General features: G+C 33.9%; 1 protein-coding gene, 1 long non-coding RNA gene and 1 pseudogene across 3 annotated transcripts in view; 1 reads left to right on the top strand and 2 right to left on the bottom strand.

Moving 5' to 3' along the window:
- Positions 1-19405, bottom strand: part of LOC144837954 (uncharacterized) — a 106457-nt gene extending 87052 nt beyond the window's left edge. Inside the window, exon 1 of the long non-coding RNA XR_013611586.1 lies at positions 18948-19405. This is a non-coding gene — a long non-coding RNA (uncharacterized LOC144837954). The remainder of the gene's footprint in view (positions 1-18947) is intronic.
- LOC144837196 (uncharacterized) lies at positions 3773-10099 on the top strand. Its single transcript, XM_078692212.1, has 6 exons — positions 3773-3828; positions 4038-4538; positions 4801-4863; positions 4968-5024; positions 6475-6606; positions 8100-10099. Exons 1-6 carry the CDS (start codon positions 3819-3821, stop codon positions 10097-10099), a joined length of 2763 nt encoding a protein of 920 aa, XP_078548338.1. The 5' UTR covers positions 3773-3818.
- LOC144837195 (lymphocyte-specific helicase-like) lies at positions 10700-13148 on the bottom strand (annotated as a pseudogene). Its single transcript, XR_013611446.1, has 5 exons — positions 13135-13148; positions 12876-12930; positions 12563-12679; positions 12125-12284; positions 10700-11956 (listed from the first exon to the last, which is right to left on the bottom strand). The product of XR_013611446.1 is annotated as a lymphocyte-specific helicase-like (transcript).
- Positions 19406-20480: the final 1075 nt, after the last annotated feature.

Raw genomic sequence — 20480 nt, 5'->3', positions numbered from 1 at the left:
ATTGCTATTTAAGTGTTTCATTTTGATACCGTCGCCATGTTAAAAATTGGAATAAATGGCGGGTCCCGTAATTTCACCTATTCTACACTGTATGTAATATGTATACAGATTATACTCTTTGCATGTATATACTATATGACACAAATTGACAGAATTCAGCACTAACAGCATATCATATTCTTCAGTTCTTGTCATAATGCCATAATCTTTATCTGTGTGCAATATTCCAACGTATGACGTGCACGTGGCGTTTGTCGTTGTGCGGATAACTAACTCGTCAAAGTGACGAGTTTCATGTCTAGTTATTATTATCGTTTATTATCGTTTATTATCACTGTGCGCAAATACAACCAAAATGCAATGACCATCGCATGATCCTCAACATAGTTACAGACCTAATGTTTTGCTTCTTAGAAAACACTGTTAAATAGAGAATACCGTTATGATTATTGCACATTGATTCTTATAGATAAACATACTGTTGTAAACAAATACATCGGGAAAACAATTAAGTTGAGTAAGTTGAGAAATGTTACCGTATATATTATAAACAAGATGGCTATAAGATAATACTGTGCTTAAATTCATTATGTTATGATAGGCCTCTATGCGTGATGTAATAATAATGTGAAGATCTGATCTTGGAATTTGTTTCATTTTTCTTTTAAATATTAGTTTTATTTCCTTCACCACAAAGACAACATTCTGCCAGTTTGGATTTATAAGGAAAGAGATCGGAAAAGAGATCGTTTTGATAACTTCCTTATAGCGTGCTAGTAACAAGAACCCATTGTGACGTATAACGAGAAGAAAAACAACTCAATTATGATTGCACAACGAATACAATGTAGACTATGATACAGATTGCAATCATAGATCATTTAATAAAAACGTTAATATCAAAATAATACACTGTACAACTGCCACAAATCATGTGTTTAAAGGTCCTTCATTTACTGAAGTTTCTAAAAAACATAATGTGACGTCAGTGTCCACTCTTTACTTCGCAATCTCGTCACTCTTTCGTGGAAACACAACTTATGCATTGTTGATATCCATGTGTATCATCATCATCATCATTTTACGATGTAGTTTTTAAATCGAAATGTTAGAGAATCTAAAGTCATCATTTTTAGTCGCGTGGACTTAGTTCACTCTGTCTGTCGGTTGGTCGGTCGGTCTGTCTGTCGGTCTGTCTGTCGGTCTGTCTGTCTGTCGGTCCGGTATCACTATGCATTGTAGCACGCGACTTAATGGCTGTTGGCCTTGTTACCTAAAATATAGATGTTTTCAGCAAGAATTAGTACATCTTTGATCAATGCTTTCTGCTTTAAAATCTGCGTAGAATGTTGTAACAGTCGAAATGCAAGGATATTGACGTACTTCAACAAGCTACACTCGACGACTACCTACAGTAGTCTGTCTGTTAGTCACTCATTCTAAAGATATACATATTTATGTTGATAGTGTACAATAAGTTGTTGTATGCTTTAATCAAAACCGTACATTATTGGTGTTCATTTGACCTTTGACATGACGAAATGTTCAGAGGTTTCAGCATCCGCGCCTACACAATGTGTCTGTTTAAGCATTTAATCCATGGTTTAAGTTATAGCACTTTATAATAGGCGAAATAAATACAATTTGTTCCGCACATGTGTACAAAAAAAAAAGACAAACAAAAGTTAACATAAATGATTAAATTTAGCTCATGGTAAACTGTTATAATAACACGAAGTCATGTGTTTTTTAGTGATTATTTAAACATCACGCCATGCATGAATGCACAAAGGAAGCCGGTACTTCCTTTTTGATGAAATATTAAAATCAAGAACCTAGAATTCTTATATTATTATTGTGGTATCAGCTTCTACGGCCTACTCATGAAATAGGACTTGAAAACTTTGTTGTTTGTTCATTTAATGTCGCTCATATTGAACTCACACAAAATCCTTATAAGCATATTTGACTCGGGCGGCGAAAACAGAAAGCCGAACATGGAAGAACCAACCCCAAAATCAGAAACCAACTCAGTTTTAGTATGTGATAACAAAAAGAGAATATAACAATAATTTTAAGTGTGTGTACTGTTTTAATAAATTCAACGATAGGCACCAACTTTTTGTCAAAAAGTCTATTATTATAGGTATTGATATTAATTATATATTTAAATCGATATTCGATAAAATCATATTATTTCAGAAGGACTGAAACTAATGTTTTTGCAAATAAAAGATACCATGAATATAATACATACTAAAATAATCTGCAGTTTTTAAAAATTATTCACAAAGAGTCTAGGTAATTTTCTAAAAATAGTTTTTAGGGATTTTTGAATGGAATATTTATAGACGTCGTACGACGAAGATATAATCGTGTACATTGTGTTTCAACAGAAAGACCGTTGGACCGTGGAATAGCTTTTTTGACGTCACGACCAAAGTCAATATAGCATACATACGTGGATTATGAATCATAATTACACAGTAGTTGACGTCAAAGGGAGTGGTGCAGTTGCTGCTACAAATCGTCACATTTACTGTATCGGTATATTGATAGTCCATATAAAGATTCAGTTACAGCCCAGTCTTAAGCCAATTGTAAGTTTACAATATTTCATTAATATAGTCTAATTTATTTGCAAAACAATAATATGAGAATATAGGCATAATTCTGATAATGTGCTTCCATTGTTATTTGGAGTAGAGTGTGGATTGTGGTATGTCTTGTTAATATCACTGAACGTACTATTCTGTGTACCACACATAATCGTCAACAAACATCGAGTTCTCTAAAGAATTCCATCACCATAAACAATATATCCTATTATAAGATAATTGTAATACTTATGTATGTTTTTTATATTTAAGTACGGTTCTATACAAGGCTAACATTCAATCTCATTTTGCCAGTGATTACCGAACCTGATCTTAATCCTCGGGTGATTGCCGAACCTGATCATAATCCTCGGGTGATTGCCGAACCTGATCATAATCCTCGGGTGATTGCCGAACCTGATCTTAATCCTCGGGTGATTGTTGCCGAACCTGATCATAATCCTAAATATAGCGGGTGTTCACTCCTCTTGCGTTCTGAGCAATACTAGCACCGCCAACTACAATAATATTAAATTTACTCGGACCCCATTTATAGACTTACTATAGTTATTTTTACGTTTATTGGGAGGGAGCGAGTATGTGGTTGTGGATCGAAAATGGTTTCCTGTTAATTGAACGTATCTGTACACCTCAAGAACAAGCACACATTTTGTCGTCTCTCATTTCAGAATGTGACCATCAAAATACACAAAACAGATACATACTTAGGCCTATCTTTCTGTTTTTATATTTTAACATGCTAGTGTAATACAGTAAATTCGTTTAGTTTTGACTAATATTCAATTAATGTGTGAGGTTAATCATGACATGTTTAGTTTGCCAACCTGTCCAACATAATCCTATAGTACGCGTGTTAATCATGACATGTTTAGTTTGCCAACCTGTCCAACATAATCCTATAGTACGCGTGTTAATCATGACGTTTAGTTTGCCAACCTGTCCAACATAATTCCTAAAGTACGCCCGACGGGTAGCAAGACACAAAGAACATTATATAAATTGCCCGGTTGCTCCTCACTATCGAATATAAACAAACTGCAGACAGTTCAATCGTTTATCTTATCGTTACATTGAACTTAGTATGAAACGATCATCATTTACTAAGTATATACACATTAGCCTATCGGAAGTAGATATATTTGTGAATTATAATCCGATTTAACACTTATTTTCCAGAATTGAAGAGAGAAATTTGAAAAAATGGCAACAGGTACACTGATAATGTATTCACTCATAAAGACTTAATACAATATTATAAACATATTAGTATAATAAGTACCGACATATAAAAAAAAGATGGGTCCGGATTATATAGGCAAAATTACTGAAAAAATGACAATGCTGTATATACAGTAATCCTAGTGTTGCATTAAATAATAATACACTTTTTAAAATTGTTCTGTTTTCACCATTTTATAGATTTTGATCTTGATTTAGTAAATGTTTCAACTTGGTATGATGAACGTAATCTCGTCACAAAGCTGAAAGTTTTGTACCAAGATTTGATTGCATTAACGAACATAGACAGCGCCTCCAACACAATACACTTACTACAGGAATTAAGGGCAAATGGACGTTTAAGTTCAGACAATCGTATATTGCTATACGAGACAATAAAAGTAACTGAACAGTTTGGTGTCATCGATCGTCTCAAACAATCTTTTCTCGAAGTTCAAGAAATTAATAAGTTCACTCGATATCGACTACAAATTGTAGCTTTCGGAAATGGACTTAGACAGGCTGATGTGGGAAAAATTGATGCACTGTACAATGGTAGTGCGTTAAAGAATTATAAAGATGCCTGGAGTATGATTCTGGATTTGGAACAGAGAAAAATAATCTGTGAAGAAAAAATTGAAAAATTTATTAACAATTTAAGACAAGTTGGACTGGAAGCAAGAGTAACATCTCTGACTGAAGGTATGTTAGTGCGAAAAGCGTAAAAAACATTAATTTGGTAAAAATAAATAAAAAAAAAAACAGTCTGACTACAATAAATCCATGTCCGCCGACTGAAGGTACATGTTAATACATTGCTGTTGTTTTGTTATGTTAATTATTATTTTGTATATACAATGACAAATATTAATGCAGTAACTGATATTTTTAAAGAAGTAGGCAACCGGTAAAGAATATCATTGTAGCCTAAATTTAGGTTCTTTCCTGTCATTTATTAAACCAGGTCAAGTGGCAACCAGTAGTAATGAAGAACAAGGAATGCGAAAAGAAGTTAAATCAGAAACAGGTTAGTTACTAATAATGTATACAGTATAATTGTGCTCTCAATCGGTGTTTTTTTAGGTAGAATAAGTATTTCATTTTGTTATTATTATTCTATTATTAAAACAGTGGCAACCAGTAGCAATGAAAAACAAGCAATGAGAAAAGAGGGTAAATCAGAAACAGGTTAGTTGCTTTCAAAATAATAATATTTAAAACAAAGAATAAACACAAAACATCAAAAGAATACATTCCCACACTAAAAATACGAAACTAACTTATTCAATGTGACCTTCACAACAAGTTACAAATTATGGCGTTACAGTTACAAGATAATCGGAACAGAAATCTGCCCAGATTCGATTCCATATTATTGCACACTCTCAATGCAGTCGGCGGGACATGAATTGTCTGTTATTGGAACGGAATTAAGAATTTTACAAAATTAATGGCAAGGAATAATAATGACATTTTTATACTTTATACGGTTTTAGGAAGATTTTATTACTTTTAAAATTTTTTTTATTACGTTTCACTAAAACTCCGCATTGTGTTCGGCCCAGTGAGATGTAAGCCGAAGGCTAGAGGGTGTACTTTAGACTGAAAAGTGATTCCAAAAACAGGAGGGGGAACCAACAAGATATCGGCCATAAATGTGTTCAAAAACATTATTTAATATAAAAAATAATAATCTAATATAATACATTAATTACAACACATATTCTTGTCAAAGCACAGTGAAGTTTTTATACAATTAAATATAATAATTGTTAATCACACTAGGATGAATAATTTCTTGGTAATCTATTTTAATACGAGGATCATATAGAATGCGTTCGCGTTTATACGCTTAACACACTGCGTTGCGTATCGTTCTCACGCAGATTATAGGCTCAACACAGGCGTAGTAGTGCGTACTGCGTAGGGCATATCTGATTGGTCGATTGCAGCCGCCATCTTGTTGGTTCCTTCTCCATGGAGAATCACTTGTTGAACTGCGATAACATTATTGTTTGACATCCAGAATCATTTTGGTGAATGAAAACTTTATTTTTCTGTTTGCTGCCCTCTGTTGAGCATATTTCGACACCTCCTGATGGATTAAAAATTATGTTTGTTGCCCTCTATAATTCCGCCTATACAACAATTTAATGAAAAAACCAACGAAAGTTGCAATTGCACTAACTTCATTAATAAGTATGTGATTATAGTTTCTGATACTGGCGAAAAAAATTAACAACAATTATATATAAATGGGAAAATTTGAAAGTGAAAACAATCAAAGATTCTTAATGCATTAAAAACATGATATTATCTAAATAAATCATTTTGTTTGACAAATCCAGTAATGAAATTAATCACATTCTTTAGCTTTCGCCATCTTGGCTGATGGCTTGATCCGGTCTACTGCTACTTACTGGAAATCCAATCCTACAAAATGCACTTATTCACGGATGATATTATCTAGCCCTGCAAAAACTTCAAATAAATAGTTAACATGATTACATTCATATTAATTTGGTAAAAATACTGCCTAATGGATCAAAAGATAAATTGTTAATCAGCAATGTAATATATATTTTCCAAAATAAAATAAATTCAGAAATGATAGAATTATTTATTTTTCCTTAAACAGATGAGGAAGTGCCGACGACTCAAGAAGAACAAGGAAAGCGAAGAGAATATAATGACTCTGCCTCACGAGGAAACAGAAAATCTTGGTTTGTTATCACTCTCGAAAGATTGGGTTTGAAAAAATCAGATTCAAGTGAGTTACTTCAGTTATATGTACGCATTACATAATAATATGGTATTTAAAATTAATAATTGCACAAAAAAAAAAGATTTCCTATTTAGAAAGTATATTAAGTAAAACTTTGATTGGTTAGATAGAATGTTTGAAAAAATGTTTATCAAATAAAATCAAATCGTTTTGGTTGATTTAATCATAATTAATTTGAAAATAGAATGTCAAAAACAATTCATGAGGGCGACAAACATAATTTTTAATCTATCAGGAGGTGTCGAAATATGCTCAACAGAGGGCTGTTTTTATGCTATTTTAAACCTTTTTTAAACCATTTTTAATTTTTGATTTTTCATTTTAGACATTTGCTTGTTTTAGATTGTTTATAACATTTTTCCCTTCTTTTTAATTGTGAATCTCAAGTTTTAACTTTCTGTATTGTAACTTTGTTATGTAATCATGTATTGTATGTTGATTATGACCGAATAAATGAATGAATGAATGATATTTTGTAATCAAATTCAAAATTTCAATTGACATTAACTCAAACACAGTTTCGTTCTGATTAATAATATATTTTGTTTGCCGCCCTCTATAATCCATTTTATTTTCATGTATACACGTTATAGGCACTGTTGTATTAATTAGGACCTATAATGCACAAGCGTATGTCATTCGGCATAAAATTGTGGATGATCATAAATGAATGTGGTTATTACGTAGATTGTGAGTTTAGTTTCAGTAATAAATCATAAATGTTCAACACAACAAATCGCCTTTTAACCTATAATAACTTAAATATTGTTATTGCTGTCGTATACTGTATGTACTGAATGCTGATACACCTGAAAAATATTAAAATTTGTTATACTACAATTCAACACCAGCTAATGTAGCACGCGCCCGACAGGTAACGTGCATGGAGTAAAGAATGTAGTAACGAGAAACAGATATACGTTTACTTTATTTTACAAAACTTTTGTCTATAAAATGTGTGCTACACTTGTCCGTCTATCCACCTCTTGAGCGCCTTTCTAAAAGCGGACATCTTGTAAGCGACCACATTATAGCTTGCGGTTTACTACATAAGCGGCATTTGCTACATATTACGGTTACATTAGCAGCTCTGGCGACCCAGTCGTTCCAAACAAGTTTTCTTTCTGATTGATAATATATTGTGTTTGTCGCCCTCTATATAATTTACTCTGGTGTACGTCAGCTCCCTATTAACCACTACACAATTGTTTTACAGTTAAAGCTCCCGTAAGCGGCCACCCTCGGGACCGGGAAAAGTGACCGCTTACGAGAGGTTCTGCCGATACAGGGCCAAAATCACAGTATTACGGCTATGCACGATATTTGTCGGCGTTCTTAACGCAACGGTTCTCTAAATTCTCCAGCTAATTGTATTTTATGGTTTAGTATTATTTATGATTTTCAGTTTTAAAAGCTTTATCATAATATGAAAATTAATTTAAACTAAATATCTTTCTTGACATTTTTCTTCTCATTAGAAAAGATTAAAGAATATCTGCTTCAAAGACAAAAGAAATTGTGTAGCCAGGCCAGTATATTTACACCAGCAACAATGCATGCTAGATACACAGTTGACATTTCACAGATGTTTACCGATATGGAACTACTGAAGGAAACTGAAAACAATAAAGGAAGCAAACCAACAACATTAACAGAAGTGGTAGATGTTATCAGCTCCACACCTGGATGTAGAGCTCTTATAGATGGCGAGGGTGGGATAGGTAAAACTACCATATTAAGACATTTATCGTACAATTGGGCTACTGGTCAATCAATTAAAGTATTTCAAGGTAAAATTGTATTTTTTTTAAGTTTAAGAGATTTAGAAAATGATGACGACATCTCTGATTTAATTGTAAAGCAAATTAATATGACAAATTTTAATTTAGATACCGATCTCCCAAATGATCCACGGTTAATTAAGAAATTCATAATGAAACATGACGATAAAGTTGTACTGCTACTAGATGGGTTAGATGAATTAAGATTTAATAATCCAAGCGTAATTAGTCTTTTCAGAAATAAATATTTAGAGAAAAGTACTGTGATGCTTACTTCACGATCAGAAAACATTCATGAATTTGTAAAAGAGAGTAACGTACATGTAAGAGTTAAGGGATTTAATGACGAGAGCATAGGAGAGTACATTGACAAACATTTTGAGTATTTAGAAAAACCAGAATTGGGAAAATACCTTAGACAAGAGTTAGACATATATGAGTCGTCGTCGTCACATTCGGTGTCGTCGTTATCGTTCTCGTCAGAGGATCAAAAACATCCTGAAGCGTATGCAATGTGCAAAAACCCGATGCTACTTCTTTCACTCTGTATATTGTGGGAAGATAATCAAAGTCTCCCCGAAAATAAAACTGACCTCTTTAAAGAACTATTTCGTAGTATTTTAAATCAGTTTATCAAACACGATAATGAACAAAAGATTTCTGATTTTGAAAAAACACCAGTGAAGTACGTAAATGCTATGGTTTTATTAGGAAAATGTATGTATAAAAGCTTAAAAGTAAATCAACTTTCAATAAACAAAACGTATTTGACTGAACATTCGAACAGAGATATGGCCGATATGGCCTTAAAACTCGGGTTCGTTTATGAAGAAGCACCAATTTCAAAATCTAAATTTGATAACATTTATATGCCTCCTCACAAATTGATAGTAGAGTCATTGGTGGGATTTTACTTGTGCAAATTATGTGAAAGTGAAGGTATGGAGAATGAGTGCTCAGATGTACGAACATTACTTACACCATTGGATGATGATGAGTGGGAGGTGATACGAGAGAGTGAGCATTTATACAGAGCGACAGAGTTTGCAACTGGTTTCCTTGGTGATAAAGCTGGCGGTTTCCTCAAGCACTGGGTTACAAATAGTTTGTCAACATATCGCAATCTGTTGAGAAATTTAAACTTTGTTAAAAAAGAACATAAAGATTCTGTGGTTAATGAATTAATTAATTACATGACAAGCAAAGATTTAGAAATAAATAATCATTTGGTTGATATATCTACCTCCATAAGAATGTTTATTGATTACATTAGTCCAGGTGTACAATGTGATGGGCATTTCATACGTCTAATTATGCAATTGTATTGTATGCGATATGATCGTGTTAGTGTCAGTGACTTTTGTAGTAAGATGGCATTGGAGCGAAAGGGAAGAGTTATTGCACACATTTTAGGCATTGACGATAAATGTGACTTTGTTTGGATTGAGAATCTATCACGTGATGTATTTAATGACTTTGTATCAGAATGTTCTCTCAAACAAGTTCAATTAGCATTACGTGATCTCTGTATCTATCGTAGTAAACTTCACAACATTGATGTTAATACATTGTCTTCATTTCTCATTATGTGTCCTGAGCTGACGCACCTTTACATGAAGGATTGCAATCTATCAGCTGACGACATTCGTCACGTGTCTGAAAAGTGTTCAATAAGAAATATTAAATTTCATCATTAGTTAGTTTTCACTGATAACGTATGTTACTTCTACTATATAACAGACACATTTTAAAATCTCGCAGCAAGCAGGTGTCAATTTTTGATATCGCAAATAATTGCATTTCTAACATTAAATTTGTATACAATATAAAAACGACCTTTTATATATAAATCGTATAGTAGATTAAAGCAATATGATAATCTAAAACATAAAATGTTTTTAAACATTTTATTTTGACATACTTACCTTCATCAACGGAACGCGCGCGCGTACTTCCGCACGCGGCACACTAGCAACGGAAGTAATAATTATTAACAGCTGTAGCATGCAGATAAACAAGAATGTTTGTTTCTTATTCATTATAATATTTATAAGCTGTGCTGACATATTTAATGAAAATGATTCTTTTATAATAATGCAATGTTTTTTACTTGATATATTGTATAGAAGTGCGTGTGCGTGTTTTAAAGTAATCATGTGATAATATTATATTCAATGTAATTAATACAACTCTTTATAATTAGGTTGGCTGGTTAAATACTAAAAGTAAAGTGGTACAACTTGAAACTATAAAACATAACATTAACATATTAATGATGAAACGTAATTTGTTATCAAAAGCAGTTTATTAAATGAAAACGTAATTATAAATTATATTAACAAATAAACACATTATAAGATGTCTTTAGCACAGTAACAACAGCAGAACAAAGTTGTAGTAGAATTTGTAAAACTAAAAATGACAAAAATCAAAGAATGAAGACATAATATACTGTAGTTGATATCAATGAATTTTGCATTTAGTTTCATTGCTGTGTTTTTAAATATATTTTTTGATGTAGAAATATTTTTTCTATATGATGTAGAAATAGTGAAATATAATTCTGTATAAAATAAATTTAAAGTTGATAAGTTATGGATTACCATTTTTGTTATCACTATTTGTATTATATTAAAAGTTCTACATACGATATATTTGTGTACAGTCTTTGATTTTCTTTATGTTGTAAGAGTAATAACACTTGGTGTTAACAATAGTTTAAACCTGAACACTGTGCTGACTTGTAATAACACTTGGTGTTAACAATAGTTTAAACCTGAACACTGTGCTGACTTGTAATAACACTTGGTGTTAACAATAGTTTAAACCTGAACACTGTGCTGACTTGTAATAACACTTGGTGTTAAAAATAGTTTAAACCTGAACACTGTGCTGACTTGTAATAACACTTGGTGTTAACAATAGTTTAAACCTGAACACTGTGCTGACTTGTAATAACACTTGGTGTTAACAATAGTTTAAACCTGAACACTGTGCTGACTTGTAATAACACTTGGTGTTAACAATAGTTTAAACCTGAACACTGTGCTGACTTGTAATAACACTTGGTGTTAACAATAGTTTAAACCTGAACACTGTGCTGACTTGTAATAACACTTGGTGTTAACAATAGTTTAAACCTGAACACTGTGCTGACTTGTAATAACACTTGGTGTTAAAAATAGTTTAAACCTGAACACTGTGCTGACTTGTAATAACACTTGGTGTTAACAATAGTTTAAACCTGAACACTGTGCTGACTTGTAATAACACTTGGTGTTAACAATAGTTTAAACCTGAACACTGTGCTGACTTGTAATAACACTTGGTGTTAACAATAGTTTAAACCTGAACACTGTGCTGTGCAGAAAACAACAGTAACTACTTGCATAGAAATAAATGTCAGAGCTCAAGATCGGCGTCGCTGATGACTTGTTCTTCACAGTTTTTGATAATGCCAGAGTGATCAGTGGAGCGTAACACTTTTAGTAGTTCCATGGGATCCATCACAGCTTTTGAGTCTCTCACCATAGTTTTACTGCTTTTGAATTTACCTAAAAACAAAATAAGATAATGAATTTTTGAAATGAATGAGAACAATCAATGCCTAGAAGTTTGCATACTACTGTAGAAGTCTATAAAACAATATGATTAATTTAACGTATTTATATGAATAAACATCCCAGGAGTGTTTTTAGGGAGATGTGAAAGATAAAACTGACCTTGATGAATGACCATCTTCTCCAGCTTCCTCTTTGCAGCTGCTCTCTCCACTATCTTCTGGTCAATGGTGTTAATGGTTACTAACCTGTAGACAATCACTGGCTTTTCTTGACCAATTCTGTGGCATCTATCTTGGGCTTATAGATCTGACTGTGGATTCTATAATACAACTATATATGCTACTTTACAATGTATTGAAAGTCACTACACTAAAACAAACATTACACCACTAGCTTGTGACTAATTATTATAACATTGGTTCAAGGATGTAGCCAATCAGACGCGCTGAAATGAGTCACTTGTGCGCTCTTTATTTTTTCACTATCATGCACAAAAAAAGTGCACAGCAAAAAAGCATATTGCACTCTGTGTGTAAATGGTATGGCAGATTATTGATCACGCTGTAATAAAATGTAGTAATTATTTATTTAACTTACCCAATCACTGTCATATATAGTGACTGTGTCAGCTGTTGTCAAGTTGATGCCTAACCCACCAGCTCTTGTTGAAAGCAGAAAGATGAAATAATCAGGATCATTGCTGAAATTACTAATCTGAGAAGATAAGAAAACAATCTTCCACTATTTTTTAAAAAACAAATTAACATGATTCATGGATGCTATTATTATGAAAAAAAAACAAACAATACAAAACATTGTATGTGGCCTGCTACAAGTCCAACTGATATTATTGTATTAAAGATAATTATCATTACTTGAAAAATGAAGACAAACACATTTAATTGCCAACTGGTTTAAGTTTTCTCTTTACTCTGACGTATTCTTGAATGCTTATTACATGTTGTCTATCAGTAAAAACATTCTTGCACTCATTCTTAAAAAAAACACAGAAACGTAGTAATACAGCATGCAGTAGGCCTAGTTGCTGCAAAAATCAGAATGTGAAATGTCTATATCAACTGGCCATTAATTGTGCATTCACTATAATTTACATTTACAAATTGGCAAAAACATAGTTGTTTCTTTACTCTGTATCCATGAGTGCTTACCTGTCAACAGCCATCTAGGCGACAGTAGTTCTGTCTCTGTACATATGTCTCTGTGATATGTAGGTCTCTGTAATCTTCACGTATGTCACACACTTTCATCCTGCTGTGAGAAGATGAGGACAATTAGGATCAGACATTGAGGTCATCTAGGCTCCGACCTAGATAGTAGTAGGCTACTAAACTAGGCTAGTTAGAAGTCACACTTCCCTCCTGTCTGTGACTCTCCAGTTTGTGTGGGCTAGAAAAGGGAGAAAAAAGTGGTAGGCCTTGGCTGGCTGTCTGTGTGGTGGAGGGATAACAATTGATGTGTTCATAATTATTTGTCACGCCCGTTAGTTTGGTGCCATGCAGGCACCAGTAGAATCTAGCGTAATACCAAAACAGAACCAAACTATAAACACCCAGCTTACCTAAGTGTTGTGGCTCTTAGAAGAACAGGCTAGGCCTACACCTGTTATATTATTCATAAAGCCGCGCTGTGTGAATTGATACCAAACTAAAGTATTAACCACCTGCTCTCCTCCTCTACTCGTTTTTTAAATAGAAACCAAAGAGCGCCTTCAACGAACAACATGAGACCGTAGGGCCTACTAGTTTTAATCGAATTAGAATTTTTAGTTTAATTTATTTTATCAATTTAATTTTTTATCACTATGTCGATGTCAAAATATAACGAAATTCGTTATTTTTTCTACCAGTATTAAATAGAATACAACAACAATTGTTTTGTAATATTGTCGGCTCAGTGACGATGCGATAATACTGAGTCATCATGAGGACGGTATAAGGTGCCAGTTTTAGCATAAAAAACACTATAGCAAATAATTATGTAAAATGTATAAAATGATGAATGCCGACTGGACAAAGAAAGACAATGAAAGAATATGAGAATTGTATGAAGATTTGCATGAACAAATTAAATGTTTATATAAAGTTTGCAGTACACCACGCGTATATACAGTTCTTGAAATGAATTAATTGTTGAGTTTCTCGACGTTTCAATCAATAATTTACTTTGATCGTCCTCAGGAGAATCATAAATAAACTCCTCACTCCTAAGGACGATCATAATATCTATGGATGGGACGATCAAAGCATAATATTGATCGAAACGTTGAACTCTAACGTCAGTTATTTTCAGAACCAAATACGTTTTATTTAAAAATTCTATTACATGTATTGATCTTTTACATTTAATCGAGGATTCTGTGTGTTTTTCTAAAATATTTTCTGTGTCATTTTGAGTGAATAAGTATAGACTAAACTAGTTAGAATTCACACTTCCCTCCTCCGACTCTCCTCCAGTGTTTGAGGGCTATAAAAAGGAGAAAAGTATAGTAGGCCTTGGCTGGCTGTGTGGTGGAAAGATAACAATTGATGTGTTCATAATTGTCACGTTAGTAGGTGCCATGTAGAGTCTAGCGTAATACCAAAACAGAAACAAACTATAAACACCCAGCTTACCTAAGTTTTGTGGCTCTTAGAAGAACAGGCTAGGCCTACACCTTTTATATTATTCATAAAGGCCGCGCTGTGTGAATTGATACCAAACCATTAACCACCTGCTCTATCGCTTTAAATAGAAACCAAAGAGCGCGTTCAACGGACAACATGACACCGTACCAGTTTTTGAAAAATAATTTATTTTATCAATTTAATTTTTCATCACTATGTCGATGTCAAAATATAACCCAATTCGTTTATTTTTTCCTACCCAGGATTTAAATACAATACAACAACAATTGTTTTGTAATATTGTTGGCGCAGTGACGATGCGATAATGCTAGCTGAGTCATTATCATGATGACGGTACAGTACAAAGATGACAGTTTTAGCATAAAAAACACTATAACCAAATACGTTTTATTTAAAAATTCTATTACATGGATTGATCTTTTACATTTAAATCGAGGATTCTGTGCTTCAAATTCCATACAACCTCCCAAGTTTTAAAGTCACCTGCCACAACCAAGTAATTACATGACTGACCAACATCAAACCTATTATGCAACTGCCACAAAATTTGAAATATTGTGTCTTTGTTATCAGCTGGTAAGTCGGTAACTGAAACAAAATGAAATTTTGACATTTCTGTAATTTGTGTCTGTGAGGAATGTAATGTGGCTTTCAAACCTGGAAAAGAAACTTCAGGATGACTCTTCTTGGCAATTACTTTTGATAATACATACTGGAACAAAAAATTGTCAGTATTATCAAGAGCATTCAATTCATGACAGGATGGTCTGAAATCATCTAATGTAGCACTAGCAGTGGTTGGTTGAGGATGAATATAATGATCAGGCTTATATACTGGCTGGTGATAGTTTGCAATTAATGAATGGTCAATTGTTCGTCTTCGGCTGTATGGCTTTGCACATACATGTTCTTCATCATCTGCAATCAAACTGTTATGTATTATGCATGTTACGGGAAGGGGTTCGACAGCCTGCACAGATGTGCCATTGAAACCTCTTGATGTTTGACCTGCCCTAACTGCTGCATACTTTGATTGTTTATTGACATTATCTATAGAAACTATAGGAAAAGATTTAGGTAAGATTTTCTGTTTAGATCCAATTTCCTCCTCAGCAATGCTAACTTGGTACCGTAATGTTGACGATTTTGATGTACAGATACCAAACTTTGATAATTCAGTCAAACATTCTGTGGACGAATGGGAAAATCTGTCTATAATGTCTGAAATCAAAAGGTGATATGGTCTGTAAGCCTCATTATTGACAATGAATAACATGCAACACATTACATTAATTCGTTTCAAAATTCTGTTACTGTTTATTTGTTCATTGTCATGAGTGGTTAGACAGTATTCTGTCCAATTGAATTTAGACTTTTTGAGAACTGCCTTTTCCACATCAGTTAATGTCATCTTGGTTATGAAGTTCCATAAAAAGGGATCAAATAACTCAACTAAGGCTAAAGGTTTAAACTCGTCTATCTTTAAAGAACAACTTGAAATCATGTTGGCGGTTTTTTTCAGCTTCTCACAGACATGGTCTACTACAGTATCATTTAAATTAGTGATAGCATTGCATGTTGTGTTTCTACGTTCTTCTTCCAATTCTTCACATCTCTTTTTCTTCTTGTTTAGTTCTTCTAACAAAGCTTTTTTTTCTTTCCTACTTTCAAATAGAGATTTTAAAAGACAAAATTCAATATTAGAATTCTTTCTTCTAAAGACGGTTCCATAACGCTCCATGCCTGCATCACTGCCTGTAAAAGAAATTATACACTGACCTATACATGCATGTATCTGTCTTTTGATAAGTGATCGGATGTTTCTGTCTGAAATTAAATGATGATTAATGCAAGCACTGTGTATTTCTAAGTAATAATAATAAACACTATCAAAAAGAACTGATTTATCTGCTATAAGCTGTTCACCTAAAAACAAAACAGCTCTTTGTAGACAATGATTAGTGCATTGACCATTGTCATCATCATCAATCACCTCATCAAGTAACTTTCTAAGGTAAACTTTACATCCGCACAGCTTCATTTCCTGTGTTAGGGAAAATTTATGAAAACAAATATTACATTTGCCACACAAACTTATATCCTTAAGGTTACAATCACTATCACTTATCGATTTAAACTGCAGGAAATCCTTGTATGCAGATTCATTAGAAACATAGTGCCGATTGTTATCACAAACTTTGTGACAAACATTGCATTTGACAGGCGGATTTAAAAAAGATAAATACTGTCTGTAATGAATGACACAAAAATCAAAATTCCCATTAAACTGGGCTCCTGAAGGAAAATCAATCCCAAAACAAATCCCAATGCTTGATTCATCTCCCTTTTTGGTACTATGAATTTCACTGGAATTTGCACAACCTGGTATAATACACTCTTGTTTTATCACTTTTGGTTTCTTAAGTGGAGGCGGCTGATCTACATTCCATTTTCTGAGACAATTCCAACAAATACAGTCACATAAACTAATATTTGTGTAGAAAGTCTCAATATTTGTGACTGCAAGATGGTGTTGGTCTTGCTTTACTTTTCAGGTGCCAGTATTTCCCTTTAATATCATTTCCACCACAAATTCTACATGGTCCACTTCCTTTATTAGGGTGAACCACTTTGCATTGTTTGGGTGGAGCCATAATATAACAAAAATAACATAAAAAAATACTTACCAGGCTTACCGTAACACTGATTCTATTATTAGACACAAATCTTCTCATCACTATCATTACTATGAACCATCCTATATGCATAAGTTTATTAAAAAAACAAACAAAAAAAACATTAGGCTAATTTCCTGCAAAAATGAATGAGCCTAGGCCTAGGCCTACTAGCCTATGCCTACTTACTAGGCTATAATACTATTTATGAAAACTTATATACTAGGCTAGGCCTATTATCTAGAGGCCTAGCCTCAATCTAGGACTAGTCTAGGCCTCTAACTAGTACTAGAGTAGGCCTACTACCTAGTAGGCCTACCTACCTAATAGTAGGGCTACTAGTCTGGGCCTAGAGCAGTAGGCCTACTATAGATAGGCTAGGCCTAGTAGTAGGTAGGCCTATCTATAATCTATTAATTTATAGCCTAGCCTAGGCTAGGCCTAATATTATTAATTAGCTACTAAAAAAGGTAGGCCTACGCCGGCTGGATTACGCCACTTCTGTGTGTAGTGACGAGTCATCCTCCTACACGAGGCCTCTAGGCCTGGTGGGAGGCAGAAGCTAGCATAGGGCTAGCCTAGCCAGGGCCGCTAGCTAGGCCTAGGCCATGGAGAGGCCTAATTTTGAATCGTGTTTATGACAATTAGAAAACAGGGTACATTTAATTTTTTGGGATAAAATTAAACACTAGTCTAAACAATATCGTTTTATTGTAATTCCGACCTAATCCTTAGGCCTGCAAGTGATTCCCACTAATCAAAAAAAGCATAACTAATTATCATGCGAAAACTTACTTACCCCAATAGCACTAAGGATGTTGTGACTTCAAAACTTCGTAACTGTTATCGTCTGATCTTGTTCGTAGAATTTTGTGACGTAACTAACATTCAACTTATAAGGAACTATTTTTACCATATTTGGTTACAGCTCCGCCTCTATTTTGTATATTAAACAGACCTAAAGTGACACTTACAAAATGATTTAGAATCCGCGCGAAACTTTTACAGACTTCTACCGATAGAGGGCCTGTAAAATTCATGACGTCAGAGCGTGTGCGATAATTTGCCAATAACGGTCGAAAAGTTGAACGCGGCTCTCCGACTGATAAAAATTATTTTACAACTCCCTGTTTATACACACAATTAATACGATTTGTTTAGGCCCAAGTAATATTTCCGATAAAAATGTCAGCATAATTTACATGTAACATCATGATTTGCACTGTACAACAACAGCATAATAATCTTAATCAAATTGCTTATTAATTTTAAGCTAGGCCTAGTAAAATCGTCTGCTCAGCCTAGCTAGCTAGGCTTGAATTTATGTCTAGGTAGGACTGTAGTCATGGGTTCGAAAAATTTTCAAGAAAATCATACTCATTGAAAACATTTTCAAAAAAATATGAAGTATGAGGGATTATATTTTTAAAGAATAGTTGAAATGTATGAAAAATAGCAATTTTCTGGGTGGAGCTCCACTTTAATCATGTTTCGGTTAATGGGAAATAGAGTTATGGTTAAAGACCCCTTCCCTGCAATTTTGGACGTTTTTTGGAAAATAATACATATATATCACTTTAAAAACATTAAGCCATGTCATTCCTTGTCTTAAATGTACGTTTTATGGTAAATTATGATAAAAAGTGAGAAACAATGCACTACCTAAGTAGCTCGCGGCGATCGACCTCTCGTGGACGGTCTTAGGCCTAGCCTAGCTAGGCTTAGTTTTGTAGGCCTAGCTGGTAAACATCGGTAACATACGAACATCGTACGCTAGCTATATACCTAGCCTGACGTTGTATAGTTGCTGCATGAATTGTCTTTCTATTTCTGCCAGACTCCGTTGATACAAATTGGGGAAAACCCGGTATTTTCGCTGAAAAGTTAGGAGTCTTCCATTTGTTTTGGCCTCACGATCGATCGAAAAGTGGGCGAATTACAGGTGAAAAACAAAAATATCAATCCGCGCGCAATGCATTTTGGGATTTATAGCGGGCCGCTATAATTATTAGAATCGACTTATTTTTCACATTTTTAACCGTTTAAAGACGAAAAAAGTTATCGCAATAGGACCATATAGTATTATTTTTACATTAAATATAGTTTGTGATCTTAAATTAGATCTAAAAAACGTAGGGAAGGGGGCTTTAAAACTCCCTATTATGAAAAGACATGAACATTATGTGGTAAAGCCTGTTTTCCACTAGGCGAATTTATTCGCGCGAATCAAAGATTTTCATGTATACGCACGGCCAATGGAAAACTTTGTTGATAAATTTATACTGCGCATGCGCGCGTATACGAGAAAATGTTCAATTCGCGCGAATAAATTCACCTAGTGGAAAACATAACAGGCTTGATGAAGCTAAGCGAGTTATAATGTTGAGCTCAGATAGTAATTGCTTAATTTCATTATGGGTTAATCGTTGAAATTTGACCACAAATTTATTTTTAGTTTGTGTTAATCAGGGGAGATGATGATTCTCAGTATATTGCAGAAATTAAACGATGTCAAGAATATTGTGATTTAAATTAATTGACCGTCTTAAAAACCAAAGAGATGGTGATAAATTTCCGGACTAAAAAGAACGCTAAAGTAGAGAGGGTATCTAGTTTTAGGTATCTGGTGGTGGTTTTTGATGAATATCTGTCCATGTACTGCCTACGTAAACTACGCTCATTTAATGTCGATAGCCACATCCTTCGTATGTTTTATTTGTCAGTGATTAGTTCTGTTTGGGGGATATTGTCTGTTGGGTTGGGGTGGGAATGTTGGTAGGGGAGATAGGGATAGAATAGACAGGCTGGTGAGGAGGGCAGGGAGGATGGTTGGATGTGAATTACCTGTGGTGGACTCGGTCTATCATGAACGGTTGCGCAATATGTTTAGAGTGATATGGAATGATGTTAGTCATCCTCTTAACTCGGACATTGCCGACTGCCTTATGGAACGTAGTGGTAGACTGAGGCCGCCATGGGGATCTACTGAACGCCATCGTCTCTCCTTACTCCCAAGGGGCATACGAGACTATAATGAAAGATATCAAAGATAGGGGAATTTAGTACGATACACTATTATTATTATTATTATTGATTTGTTGTTGTTGATTTGTTTTTCACTTAAAATGTGAATAGACACCACGTTTACTCCCCATAGGGCAATCTGGAAATGGAAATCTTTTGGTAATCACGTTA

This window comes from Antedon bifida, chromosome 3 (assembly GCF_963402885.1).
Source record: "Antedon bifida chromosome 3, ecAntBifi1.1, whole genome shotgun sequence".
NCBI lineage: Eukaryota > Metazoa > Echinodermata > Crinoidea > Comatulida > Antedonidae > Antedon > Antedon bifida.
This window is presented reverse-complemented; position numbering and strand designations above follow the sequence as displayed.